Here is a 15,469-nt window from a genome sequence, read left to right on the forward strand (position 1 = left end):
GTAATTAAAAAATAACTGTCTATAAAATAGTTCAAACAGATGCATTGGCTAACAAATGTAATTCAATTCACCATTTAAAAAATACACTCCTCCAACATACAAAAATATCTATCATTTGTATGTCATTTTAGAACTTTATAACCAAAAACTACACTTTTTTTCAGGAAAAATTATTTTTTATTTAATTAACTTCACAACCTGCTTTAGATCTGAAAGAACTGTTGGCTTTAGAAATGTCTAATCTAATTACCACTGGGAATGACATTTCCCTCTCACTGGTTCCCAGATGCTAGGGGACTTCTGCTTAGACACAGATGATTAATTATAGGCACTAGAGTTGAAAGGACCTGGGGGCCCCACTCAGTCATCACTGCCACTCAATAACAGGACAGCATATTTATATAGAATTTTACTTTTTATTGTCTATATTATCATGGCTTTACCCCCACAGCTTCAAACTTCTTCTATAAAAAACTACATAAGTAAGAATTATACAGTTACAGAGGGATATATTTACTCTTCATCTAAAAACTTTGCAAAGGCTATTTCCTCTTTAGGCAAATGAAAGTTCTGATAATGCATTTATTTTTTAACCTTCTAACAAATGTCAGTGAGTTGGGCCATAAAGAAAGCTGAGTGCCAAAGAACTGATGCTTTCAAGTTGTGGTGCTGCTACTAATGCTAAAAAGACTCTTAAGGGTCTCACAGACTGCAAGGAAATCAAACCAGCCAATCCTAAAGGAAATCAACCCTGAATATTCATTGGAAGGACAGATGCTGAAGCTGAAACTCCAACACTTTGGCCACCTGATGCAAAGAGTCCAGTCATTGGAAAGGACCCTGATGCTGGGAAAGATTGAGGGCAGGAGAAGTGGGCAGCAGAGGATGAAATGGTTAGATAGCATCACCAACTCAGTGGACATGAATCTGAGCAGACTCCAGGAGATGGTGGAGGACAGGGGAGCCTGGTGGGTTATAGTCGATGGGGTCACGAAGAGTTCGAACAAGACTTAGCAATTAAACAACAAAAGCAACAAACGTCAACACCATCTCCCTACAATTTCATTCCCAGCCAGCTGATGCTCCCAGTTCTATCTTCTGTTCACATAAATGTTATCTTACACTCCTGCATCAGCAAACTTTCCAAAGTGGCATTCCAGGTTGCCAATCCATTTCCTGGGTACACCAGGATGGGAAATCTAGTGATCCCTGTTCATCCCCCATGGACGCAGCACCACGTACAACCTGTCCTCTACAGTGAAGGTCTCAAGTGTTGTCCCAAGAAAACACCTACACCCTTTTACACATACAGTAAGTCCTCTACATACAAACAAGTTCCATTCTGAGAGAGCTTTTGTAAGTCTAATTTGTTCATTAGTCCAACAAAGTCAGCCTAGGTACCCAACTAACACAATCAGGTATATAGTACTGCACTGTAATAGGTTTATAATAGCTTTCACACAAATAATACATAAAAAGACAAACACACACAAATAAAACATTTTTAACCTTACAGGACAGTACCTTGAAGACTACAGTATACAGTACAACAGCTGGTACACATGGGCTGGCATCGAGTGAACAGGCAAGAAGGACTGGAGGAGGGAGAGGAGTGGAGAGACTGTAGAGCTGAAGGACAGTCAGCAATAGGAGATGGAGGGAAAGCTGCAACGTCACTCATGCCTGACACTGATGGAACACACGCTCACATCTCTGAAAGTTCTCAACTTGAAGGTCTGTGTGTAGGAGACTTACTGTACTCCCCTGGAAACCATGGAAGCCCCTCTCTGTGTTTCTCAAAACCATGATCACACTCCCACTTTCAGTATGAGATATTTTTTACTCCTGTTATATTCTTTGAATCCTCCTCCATTCCTAAGTTCCTTCCCCTTTCTCTTCATGACAATTTGTTTCCATCAAATGCGATAGTTCATGCGAGAATGGTCATTTATTTTGGTTGAGATATCACCACTGTCATTCTGGAGAAAATAAAGTAATACTACATCTTACCACTGACTACATTAAAAACAGAAATGTGGATTAACTGTTCCATGTGGCTATCTCTATCTGTCTGGTTATTTGATATACACACATAACCAAAACCAGTGTGTGTGTCTGACTGCTATCTTTCACAGACAAAGCCCAACTGTTTCCTAAACTCTATCAAGAACAGCATACCACTGGGTAATATTGAATGCTATCTTGGACCACTCCCCAATAAAGTTTATTTAGATAAAATATAAAACTCATTCTTCTAATGAAAACTCCATGAGTGTTATCCAATGTGCAAAAGAAATTAGTATAAAGCATGAAGAAACACTTTTAATGATGCTACTGCCCTCCCCCCCATTCCTACACATTCTTGACTGGAAGGCCTAGATATTCCCTTATAAAGCAGAGTGGTGGGAATCAGACTATCCCCTCCAATATTATGATGTAGTCAAAACTGGTGAAAAGGCTAGAGTTAAGCCAACATATTAAATCGACATCAGATTAGTTGATTAGAAACAGGAAAATATGTGGTTTGAAGCTCTGCTTTTATATATTCGTAATTCCAAACAGAATTATCATTCATATCAAGGGCTAGTGTGGTCTCTCGCTATAATACTGTGTAAAATCAACAACGTACCCTCTTTTTCTCCTTTTCTCTCTTTACAACTATAGCCAATGCGCAGGAGGGCAAAAAAAAAAAAAAAATTAACAATTCCATCAAACAATATAATTCACGATAATACAATAATTCCCTAAAAATAATTTCTAAATACTATGGAGAAAATTGTATCAATTGGAGTCTGAAAAGGAAGCATCTTGGTACTCTATAATTCATTTGGATAAAAGTTGTTTTTATTGATAGAATATGTTCTAATTGAAGGCAATGATCAGATAAGCATTACAATGTGGCTATGGGCAAAGAGAATGGCAAAAAAAAAAAAGGCATTATCATGTTGTTTGTTTCTTTTTTGCCCATAAGTTTACTTACTTTGATGGTTTTAAAGTGATTATTATAAATAACTCAGTTGATGCTTTGGGTATTCTTGTACAGAAAATTAGGGGGAAAAAAATTTTTTTTAAAGCAGGTCTTATATTTTTCTCTTAGAACCTGAGAGAGTTGCCTAAAAGTAATTACTGTTACTGTGGCAATTGCCTCAGAGACACTACCTCAGATACATTTTCAAAGTGAAATGCTATGCATGAAATTAAAATGCTGAATCATGAAGCCAATGGTCGGACCTGCGGTTCCACCACAATTTTAGAAGACTGGCTCTGTTACAGAAACCCAAGTAGGCTTTCAGGGAGTTGGTCAGAGAATGGGTTGGCTGGGTATCATGTCATACTTAGGTCATCCCAGTCACTCCCACTGTCCCTGGTGAGACCAATGAGTCACCCTGAGCCTGTTGTGTATCTTCCTCCTGCCTGTCAAAGCATCATGATTTACTTCAACGCTGATTACAGTGAGCTCCAGATGGCTAAGAGAAGATTCTGTGAGTCAGACAGCCTGTCGCTCTAGAACGTGAGTCTAGTCTTTGTAAAATATAAGCGAGGACATTATCCACCCAAACAGAAACCTGATGAAACCTACAGTACAGGGAACTCTACTCCATGTTCTGTGGTGACCTCAGTGGGAAGCTGACTCACTTTGCTGAATGGCAGAAACTAACACAATATTGTAAAGCAACTATACGCCAATTGGAAAAAATAAAAAGATCTAGTTGCAAAACACACACAAAAAAATGAGGCATAACTAAAGAAATATATTTTTAAATGTATAAGTAGTATTACGGCAATAAAGTTTAAAACAAACCAAAAAACACTACACCAATTCTTTTTATTTTTAAATAGATGGCATAACAATATTATCATGGACATTTTCAAAAAAAGGAAGCTACAAGCCTTCCACCCCTCAAGCATAAGGGAAGATCAGAACATCGGAGAATTGAAAAACTAAAAATTTAAGAAGGGAGAGAGACTGAGAGCTTGAATAAAGATAAAATACAGACTCAAATACAAATGAGATAGCAGAAAAATCACCTGAAGACCTTTACTAGCACAGGTCAGGCCACTGTATTAACTTCAAAGTGTCACTTCTCTTGGAAAAAATATATACCCAATAATGTTTTCACTAATTTAAGCTTTAAAAAAAAATTAGTGTTTTATTATACAATGGGTAATTCCTAAAAGTTCTCATCACCAGGACCAACTCCAGCAAATATTTAATAAATATCCTGTGTTGAAGAGGAGTCAAAACCAGGCTAACCTCACTCCCAACTTCAAGGAGTTCAAAATTTAGTTCATATCTACTCCTGTGTGTCACACGGTTATCTCAGCAAATAACCAAGGCAGAGAATTCAGTATACTGTTTCATCAGTCAACTTGTGATCACTGAATTTTATAAAAAGTGTGCACATCCATGGTGATCAGAGAAATTTCCACAGCCCCAAAATGCAGAAAATGACTTGTTTCATTGAGCAGGATCTGATTTAAGATGGGTCATTGAGTGTCAGTCCCCAAAAGGTGTAACTATGAGTGTTCAAATTCATATCTGTCTCTATTTCTATTTGCTTTTGCTAATTCTCCAAAGATACAAACATCAGGACAGACAAGGGAACTTTGTTCCATCTAGGTAACTGTAAATGAGCATGACCAGAATTTAAGCAGAGAAAATAGCTATTCTTACTTGTCTGCATTCAGCTCTATACGATAGGGAGGTAATTTCTAGAATAAAGAATCAAGTGCGAGATGAAAAAGCAGGACTGTTGATGTTCAGTTGTTTAGTCATATCTGACTCTTTTGCAACCCCATGGACTGTAGCCCAGCAGGTGCCTCTGTTCATGGGATTTCCCAGGCAAGAATACTAGAGTGGGTTGCCATTTCCTTCTCTAGGGGATCTTCCCAAACCAGGGATCAAACCCACATCTCCTGCAAAGACCTGAGGATTCTTTAATGCTGAGGCACCTGGGAAGCCTGAAAAAGCAGTAATCACCCAGCATTCCATCATGTCCAAGTCATCTGCAAGATACAGTGAGCTGGCAGCTGGACATCAGGGATCAGTACCCAGGAGATGCCTCTCCAATTGACTTACATTGCACCCCTCACATCCCAGGGGAAATAAGTGCTGAAAGAAACTTAAGTGCAGAAATGAAGTCCTCTGAGTGCCACCGCCTTGCTTTTGCACCAAATTCCAGAGAACTCGGTGTCTATTCAATTGGACAAACAGCAGTGTCATCTGAGGAAGGGCAGCTCGGAGGAGACAAGGTCATCTGAACTCAGAACACAGTTCTCAAAGTGCTCTCGCTTGTTCCAAACTGGAAACGCAGAGTATGTGCGTGCCAAGTTGCTTCAGTTGCATTTGACTCTTTGCAACCCTATGCACCTTAGCCTGCCAGGATCCTCTCTGTCCATGGGTTTCTCCAGGTAAGAATACTAGAATGGGTTGCCATTCCCTTCTCTAGTGGATCTTCCCAACCCAGGGATCGAATCGGCATCTCTTATGTTCTCCTGCAAGGGCAGGCGGGTTCTTTAACAAAAATATAGTACAATGTAAAATTCCTTAAGAACTATAAACACTCTAACAATTACATTTTTGTCTTTTTTTGTTCCTAAGCTTAAAAGACACAAGCTAGTAAAGAATTTCTATGATTGAACAGAAAATGACACAATCCTTAGAAGATTAAGAACTATAACACATATAATAAATAAAATGTAAATGAGACCAGTTTCATCAGCTTCAAAGTACTTTATACGTTTTGCAAATACCTTTATTTTCTCACCAAAGCAAGCCATGGGCACAAGTTGAAGGCTGTCACAGAAGTCAGGGGTTCACCAGTTACCTGGATTTTATCATCATCAGAGGCTTTTCAAAGGGCTGATCAGCAGGGGTACCAAAAAAATGGCAAAGGATCCCACATCCTTATTTTTCACTTACAAAAATACAGCATAATTAATTTCTGTACATAAAGTGTGCATTAGTATTGTGACAAAAAAGCAGTCTGATGAAAAATTAATGATTCTGAACATTTTTAACACACAAATTTCATTATTTACTTCTCATAAACTGATCAAACATCTTCTAGAGTTAGTAGCAATGAAGCATTAAGAAACGAGACTGCCTTAAAAAACACATCTCGGACACTGGACTAAAGGAATTTCTCTGAGAGTGAGGCTTAAGACTCCTTTTGAATTTAAACCTAACAAACTCTGATCTGTCATAGTACTCAAATTCAAAGTGAAAAAACATGATAAATATGGACAAAGACAGCATAAACTTTCAGAAAGAACATTTTTTTTTTTTTTAGAAAGAACATTATTAAATCCTACTCTTTTGCTTCAAAATATTAACATTCCAAAGTTAGAAGCTTTTGATTGTCAGAAACATTAACAGAATGAAGCATATTCCTTGAATAATTAGGAAAAGACAAACTAGGATTATAATAATCATTTAAGTGTTAGGAGATCATTGTCCAATGTATAATGTATGTGTGTGCTAAATCTCACAGTACTGTCTGACTCTTTTCAACCCCACGGACAGTAGCCTACCAGGCTCCTCTGTCCATGGGATTCTCCAGGCAAGAATACTGGAGTGGGTTGCCATTTCCTTCTCCAGGGGATCTTCCCAACTCAGGGATCAAACAAACATCTCTTATGTCTCCTGAATTGGCAGGTGGGTTACTTACTACTAGCACCACCTGGGAAGGCCCCAATGTACAACACATGTATCTGTTTCCAAAAGGAGTTGTGAATAATGCTTAAGATTAGCAAACTGGACAGTTTTCCCCAACACATGTAAATATTAAGTCAAAGGGGAAGTTGATAGGTTCCAGGGTTCTAATTTGAAACTTTTATTTTCAGGCTCTTGTTTTGAGAGCCTGCAAGAGACTTCTAAAAAAGGAGTCCCTCTTGGTCATATTCGCTTCTGAAAAAAATGGTGAATAATTCACTTTCTGAAAGCAACTTGATTAAAAGGGAAAAAATAAGAATAAATATTTGAAAAGTAGAAATTATAGCTAAGTAAAATATTAAAAAACTCAAATATTTTCCAATGTTAAGCTCTATAAAGAACCAAAGCTAAGCTAAGTTTCACAGAGGCTCAAAAAGATGTAAAAACGTGAACAACCACTCTCAAAAAGGGAGAAAGAAATTAGGAGTCTTGGGTCTTATTGCTCTTAAGTTGTAAGAGCTTTATCTGAGGTGGGAAATGAATGAAATCTCATTTTAAGAAATGCATGTTACCTATGTCTAATAATACCATTGCTCTTGCTATCACCAAAGCAAACTCATTTTAAATGAATTCAAAGGTGTTTTTAAAGTTTTCTAATGGCAAAAACAGATTTTCAGAAAAAGAATTACCACTTCAATGAATTTAATTTTAAAAACCATATTTTACCTAAGCCAAAGTTGATGGCCAATTAATAAGGTAATATAGGAAAAAATGGAAAAAGACCGTAATTTAGGATGAATAATTTTAATATGTACAACATTATTTAAGATACATATTCACATTTTCCTTCCTGTGTAATAAGCCTCCTTTAAGAAAAATACAAATTACTTTCTCGGAATGTATATTTGGAAATGAAATTAAAAATAAATTTTGCTTTCATAGAGAGAAAGATTCAGATACACTACTATCTGAATACAGCAATTGAACTACCCTAAGGCAACAACATGGGGTTATTTTCAAATTATTTTCAAAGCACCATGAATACAGAATTTGACACTGCAATCTGTTATTAATCCATCTGACAAATCAACCTAAACAAATTACAATAAAAAGAGCCATCATTTTACACATCAATCATGTTAAGGATCAACAGAGAAGCACTGAAGGCATGAATCATGCTAGCAATATATTTATAATCAATTCCACTGTAATCATCTTAATGAATAGCATGTTAGAAGGACAGGCAGCAAGGGTTAATCACAAAACAATCTGCTATTAAGTTTCTGAATTTAGTTCAGTGAACACATAAGTTGAAACAAAACGATACAGAAACCAATTATACTACCAAGAACATCATTCTCAATGCACTTTGTGAACCACTAGGAGGAGAATGCTGCTTTCCTCAAGCGGGAAAGTCAAGCAAGGGACTAATTAGGCGCTGTACTGGGGGAAAGATCACATGGTTGCCTTGTACTGTCCCATCAAGCTGCCCCACTGCACTTTAAGCCCTGGGTGAACGAAGGAAAGAAAGAAAAAGGAGACTGCTACAGGGGTTCATAAGCCAGTGACTTCAGCCCCTGCATCAAAGTTATTGGTTATGTAAATCCAAGATGACGCAAGTCTTGCCCTGAACCCCTTCATTCTGTGACGTCCCATCAACGCCATCTGCGGTCTCGCTTTCTTCTTCTTCTTCTTCTAGCATTTCAAAAGGAGTCATTATATCATAGAGAAATGAGAGGAAACCATAAAACCAATCTGAACTCTCCTCTGCTAAAATATTAAGGACTTCCTCAAGAGAATCAATATTTTCATTACTGCCATCTTTGGTCAGGCCTACATAAGGATAAAGGGAGAGAGAAAGAGAAAATGAGAGCAGTTAAGTGGGAAAAAGAAGCCTTGGAAGAGTGATCTCAAAAAAGGATGTGCATCACGGTCAAGGACGTTTACAGAAAAGACATTTTGGAAAATAAAGGAATGGGTTAAGATGCACACCTTACAATCAACTCTCAATCATACGGACTAAAGGAAAGGCGGTTGGATCAATCCTCAGCCTTCCTACCAGTCCCTCACTGGGTTTCTCATTAGAGAATCGAGAATCTGAAAAACACAAAATTGCACCAGCCGAAACTGACTCACCCACTTCAACGGGAAAAGTGAGTAAAAGTAATATGAGGATAAAAAGACACTTCCAACAAGCCCCACCTCTCCTCATTTAGCACCCAGATATTATCGAGAGTTGATTATGCAAATATTTACATATACCAATAAATATTCACTGAAAATAGAAACATTCATTTCATCAATTTTTTTCCCTTTAGGAGCTGGAGTTAATTTAGGAAACTCTGGAATTAACATGATTAGCAGGCTTACTGTTCAGCTTCCATAAATGGGCACCAGTGCACTCTAATTCTACCAGATAATCAACTTAAATTTTAACACTGTAAGATGTCAGCTTTATTATGCTGTGATTACTTGACTCATGGTCCTACAATGCTGACAAATAATAAGAGTCAGCCAGAATTAATAACAATTCGTTCAGCCTACCAATGTGAAATGTGATCAGTCACCTGTAATAGGAACATTCCAGAGTTCTCTACTTATCAGCTCCTGAAATTAGCTTCTACTGCAAAGAACTCTGATGCCTGTTATTTTTAAGTCTTGGCCCTGATGAGACTCCCATGATGGAAAGAAAGCAACGTATGTATTGTTTTTATCATTTGCTTTCTTCCTGTGAAGGATTAGCTTTGAGTATCACTAGTCTCATGCCTCCAGCAGGTCTCAAAGTCCACAAACACTGTCAAGCTCTATAATTTTGATGGGGTGGGAAAAAAAAATCAGGCTGGAGGGTTCTGGCTGTAAGAAACGTGAACATCCATGATTTTAGAGCTTTACAGGTTAGAACCACCTAATTCGGTATTCCTGGCATTGGCAATACAAAATTTGTCCCCAAAGCATAACTACTGGCAATTGAGATGGGCAGGTAAGGGATAATAATAAGACAACTAGTCTAATATTAAAGGTTATAGTGAACTTTCTCTGTATTAGCCCACAGAAGAACTACACTATGCCACTCTTCATGTGTTTGGGGTGGGGTGGGGGACACAAACTGCTGCTGGTATTCAAATAACTTTTTGATCAACCCAGAATGTCTCCTCATTTAATTGAAGAGTTCACAAAAGCTATGAACAGAGATCTGTCTTCCCACTCAAGACTATGGAAATAACATTGTTTCTTCTTGTTCAAAAAGAAGCTATACATAGAAGCTGTATATTTAGAATAAATGGTCATCCCCTGTGGCTCAGGGGTTAAGAGTCTGCCTGCAATGCAGGAGACCTGGGTTTCAATCCCTGGGCCAGGAAGATCCCCTGGAGAAGGAAATGGCAACCCAACTCTAATATTCTTGTCTGGAAAATCCCATGAACAGAGGAGCCTGGCACGTTACAGTCCATGGGGTCGCAAAGTGTCAGACATGACTGAGCGACTAACACATATTTAGAATAAATATATTTCTTGTTCTCCATTTTCCAATATAAGTACTTTCAAGTATTGCATATAAAATGTAAAACTTTACTACCCCTCAGTATGACAGGCTGAAGTACGCAACGAATGGGCAGAAACATTTGAAAAAAAACGAATTACCCAACTATGCAACCTTTCTGTGGTTCTTAAGACAAAAGAACTAGTCCTAAGAGAAAAAGAAAATATGTTCTGGGTATACAATTCTTTGCCTCTAAGGGAGGGCCTGAACCAAGGAGCAGGGTGTGAGAATGCCTTAGACGGGCAAGAGCCAGCCTTCCCTTCTGTACACTCATGCATCTGCCAATCTACAAACATTTGTCAAGGCTCTAAGAATTACCTTCCCTTTTGTTCTCTAGCCATACCTGTTGCCAGCTGAGTACCAGTCGCAGGACAAAAGGATAACCATGTGTCATGTTATTCTAAGAAAATGTTACTCAGTATTTATTCCTCTTTCCTATTGATTTCACTTGGGAAACATATTTTCAAAGAATACATTTTTAGACAGTATAACTTTCAATCATCCAAACCTAAATCAAAGACATTTATTTTAAATAATGTGGCCACAAAACTAGGAAGCCATATAGACAAGACCAGGCTTAGAACATTTTCGAAGTATACCATAAGGGCCATGGCCAGAAATAAATAATAAAATGAATGATAGCTATTGATCTTGATATACTCACGTTTTTCATTTTCTCTTTATATTTTAAAAGAAAAGCCAAACTTTGAAATGTGAAAGAAATGTAAATATGAATGTATACATTTCCTGAAATGGATCAAATTTAGATACATACAAATTTAGGTCTCCAGAAATAAATGCCAAACCTATGGAAGTTCAGCATAACTAGCAATATCATCACACCTGCCCTGCCAAGCTCTCACCTAATCTCTGACTTCCTCCTCTCATCCCTCTTGGGCATTTCCCCTGCCTTAATCCAAAGCTAGAGCTAAAGTTAAACTAGAGTTAAACTAGAGCTCCAGCTTCTCCAAGGAGAGTATATCCCAAGGTCTAGCTCTTTTTGGGGTACACAATCTGCTCCCCCATAATCTCTCCCTGAGCATACAGAGCCCGGCAGTGCCTGAGCCCCCCAAAATTCACCTGGTTCTTGCAATCACCCTCCAGTAACAGAGGCACAACTCAGCGACAACAACCTCACAACGGAGAAAAGAACTTTAGTCATAAAATTCAATTCCCGTCAAGGTTGTATTTCACGCAGAGAATTCAAATGCTACAGAATAAGGTTAGAGGACAAACAGTTCACATTCGTTTCCTTCATCTTTACCAAAGCCACAATCCAACTGTGAATTAGTACACATAATACAGTAAAATGGTGTGTCATAGCCTTTTTGCATGTAATCGTCAAATTACCAAATGAACCTTCCCGTTCTCCAACTAGGTTCTACTCCAAGCATACAATTCTTGTAAAAAGATCAGATTACCATTTGCCCATTCCACATACATGGCTACCCGCAAAGGAGAATGTTCTAAATTACAGTTAAACTCTTAATGGCTACTTAAAAATACTAAGGGGAAAAAATTTTTGAAATCTAAAATTCTAAAAATCAACTTATTAATGTGAATTTGCAGTAGAAATAAATATGTGCTATAGAAGAAATATCATTTTAATTTTTAAAGTTGGTGTTTCCGAATAGACCAGATAGCTAATTTTAAGCACCTCCCTCCTTAAACAAAAACAAAAAAGCAACCAAATGTGGTAAGTAATATTTCTAAAACAAGGAAACTTGGCCCATATGAAGCTATTTTTAAAATAAAAACCTCTGCTATTCAGAATTTGTCATTTACAGAAAAGTAATAAAATAGAGTAATAAATCACTTAAAGGCAAGCAAATCAGCATTGTTGATATGTTTTATATGATTTTCTTTCTTTCACATGCCAAGGATTATAGTCTTCTAAGGACTTACTGTATTTATAGAAACCCAAATTTAGATGCGTAATGACAAAATTATATAGAAAATTCTATTATGGTTAAGACAGGAAAAGAAATTTCATGGGTACTGGAAGCTTTCACTGGTAAGTAGCAAATACAATTCTCACTGAGCAGTAACAAGATAACATACAGTAAAGTCAAAATTAAGAAGTTTTATTATATTTCATTAGTTACAGATGTAGTATCTCCCATTTTTTCATATCCATAAAATATACACAAAATTGTGCAAGAATTTCTTTGTGCTATTACTCTATTAAGCTTAGTATGTAATACCTTACCATATTTGTTATTTTTCTAAAGACTTCAGTGTAAAGTGTTTTGAACATACTATGCTATATACGAAACAAAGGAAAAGATGCTGTTTGACAAGCAGAAATACATAGCTCATCAGGCCAGATTATATAAAATTTGTATATTAAAATTAGCACCATCTTTTATAGCATGATAGCATGTTAAAATAAATGAAAGAATATCACCTCTTTATTTATTACAAAAAAACATCTCAATGATTAAGACAGGTATTTCTGGTGATAAAAAAGAAGCGTCAAGACTTAAAAAAAAAAAAACAAGTAATCTGGCCAAAGACTACTAGTTTATATTTTAATGTTAACTTCCAAACCTTCATAGGACATTTTGAGATGTTTACTACCACTACTTTATTTCAAAATGAATTTATGTAAGTTTTTAGAAATTCACACTTTCAAATGGACGTGAAATATGTCAAATGATGCTAAAGAATGGCTGTAATTACCATATCTGAAAACAGACTAGGACATTAAATTTTCAAATGCTATGTTCAAAATATACAGTGCTTTAAATCTAAAAACGTATGAAATGATACCAATTAAGAACATCTGTGCAGGAGCTATATATTTTATCTATTTGCAAAAGTAACTTGAAATGTGAGAGTTTACGGAAAAATAATTAAGCTATTCATTTCATCCTAACAAGAATATATAATGTGGGAAAATATCTTCCATAAAATGTAAATGATTGACACAGACACTATTAAAACTTAAATATTATTTTGCTTCCAATATTTTAGCATCACTAACTTTTAGAAAATGTGTACTTGCCTAATAAAACTTTGGCATCGTCCACATCAAAATCTCCATCACCATCAGCATCATAGATTCCAAGTTTTCCTACAAGAAGAGAAGCAGAGAAGGATGTGGGAACAAAAGGAAAACCAAATTTAATAAGGTGTTACTACTTCTTACAGTCCTGCATATTAGTTATTAATGCTACCAAGCAAGGCAACTCTTTGCTCCTTTCATTATGAAAAGCTGTGCTAAATGATAATCTCACTTAAAAATGAAGACAGTTCACTTAGAGATGAAGGAAATATTCACCTAACAAATATAAGAAATATAACTGAGATAATATTTTCTTTCAGGGCTTAACAATACCCTGATATTTAATCATTTCAGAACAATATTTTTAAATTTTATTGCTAAAAATATTTTAGATAAAATTTTCAACATATATAAGGAACAATATGGATCTACTTCTAGCAGTTACATGAAATTTAACATTTCTATAATATAGAAGTTCCTCATACCATCAATATTCAAAACTAAATACCAATAGATTCTCAAACCATAGAGTCTCAAAGACTATATATAATTCACATCAAGTACAAGTACTAAAAATAAAAGGATAGATTAACTTTATATTTTATAATAAAGACTTATGACAAGCATCATGAATCAACCTTTAAAAAAAGACTGTTCTGGAAATAAAGTATGTAAAACTGGCCTTTTGAAGTTACAAAGGAACACTTACAGTTATCCTACTTAAAAACATAACTAGCACCAGTCATCTATTACTAAGGAAAAAAAAAAAAGACTTAAAACAGACAAGCTGAAAAGTCAATATTAGCAGAGACTTCCTCCTTCAAAAAGAGTAAGTATGAATTTTTTTTTTTTTTTTAAAGAGTAAGTATGAATTTTAAGACATAATAAAATTTTATCATCTCGGAGCACTGTTATGTTCAGCATTTCAAATGTGAGTCAAATACATTCAGTTTCCTAAAAACATCTAAAAATTGACACGATTTATAATTCATCACTGGACAATGGATGTGAAGAGGTTTATTAGTTTCACATTTTTAAACAATATTTTAAACCACATTCACAAATAGAGTATCAGTACAAAAACACTAGTTGGCAACACTGCCACCATTTCTTATTAAAAAGTAAATTAAAACATTGCATAACAGCATGAAGAACGTTGGGAGTAGAATAGATATGACCAACTCGGACCCTCCCAGAGCCCTTGTCCTACTTTGGAAAACATTTAACTTGCTATGTCGAAGTCTGGTTTACAAAGCACACATATATTGAAAATGATAGCAGTGAGAGATAAGGAAGTGATCATTTCTATACCTAAGAAAATATAAATGAAAAGCACTGGTCTGCAGTTGAGGCTACATATAGTACAGTTCAAATAACATTAAAAAAAAAAAAACCAGAAACTATACTTTCTGAGAAATTTAAAAGGGAAAATTGGTCCCATCACTTACATTCTCTAATGCAGGTGATAACTAAAAGAGTAGCCTAAGGGTGCAGTTTTAGAGACTAACACAAGTAGACTTAAAATTCATCTCCAGGAGCCTACCTTGAAGCACCTCTGACAAGTTATAACGGAAGTCCTTTGCTTTGGCTGCATGCATGTAAAAACACGAAATTGTTACTTGCGCTTAAATATTCTGAAATTAATAATGATGACAGCACAAAAAGTTAAAAACCAGTGAACTCTATGTTTCTACATATTTACACTGTTGAATTTTATGTCATGTGAATTTTACCTCAATTACAAAAAAAAAGACTTGACCAAGTGAAACAAAGAATCATGAAAGTAAAAAAAATCATGAAAAACTGCAGTGATGATGGGGAGAGAAAGGGGAAAAGGAGAAGGAAGGACGACAACTATCAGAAGTAACAGGACAACTTCCTCTAAACACCGTACAGGGTACACCTACATACGAACTCACACACACACTTGTGCTCCCACAATTTCAATGAGGACACAGAAGGGTATGCTTTGAAATGCTTTCTTTAAGTCAGGGTCTTGCCAGTTGTATTTATGATCTACTCATGGGTCCTTGAATAAATTCAGTTGGCTCATGACCTATTTTAAAAATTCATAATATAACAAAATGGAATAGAAATGATAGACTATTGCATGTCATGGGAGTATGTACTGTTTGATACAATTTTTCTGTGCAAACAATGTAAGTCTATTTTTACTTCAACAGATCATGTTCAAAGAAGTTGAAGCCATCACTCCAAGCTAACCCTGCTAATGTCCCCTTTTCTTCCTTCCCTACTGAGAACCACTGGA

The 15,469-nt window shown here is 36.1% G+C and overlaps 1 protein-coding gene across 8 annotated transcripts in view; it reads right to left on the bottom strand.

Annotated features, from left to right (window-relative positions):
- ASPH (aspartate beta-hydroxylase) overlaps positions 1-15,469 on the bottom strand; it is a 178,318-nt gene that overhangs the window by 133,035 nt on the left and 29,814 nt on the right. For 5 of the 8 annotated variants that reach the window (XM_043483591.1, XM_043483586.1, XM_043483588.1 and 2 more), the window contains exons 3-4: positions 14,744-14,788; positions 13,201-13,269 (exon numbers count right to left, since the gene is read on the bottom strand). In XM_043483591.1, coding sequence (XP_043339526.1) covers positions 13,201-13,269; positions 14,744-14,788 — 114 coding nt within the window. The remainder of the gene's footprint in view (positions 1-13,200; positions 13,270-14,743; positions 14,789-15,469) is intronic. The other 3 variants (XM_043483587.1, XM_043483593.1, XM_043483594.1) reach the window with 1 other exon arrangement.

The sequence above is a fragment of the Cervus canadensis genome, chromosome 12, assembly GCF_019320065.1.
Source record: "Cervus canadensis isolate Bull #8, Minnesota chromosome 12, ASM1932006v1, whole genome shotgun sequence".
Taxonomy (NCBI): domain Eukaryota; kingdom Metazoa; phylum Chordata; class Mammalia; order Artiodactyla; family Cervidae; genus Cervus; species Cervus canadensis.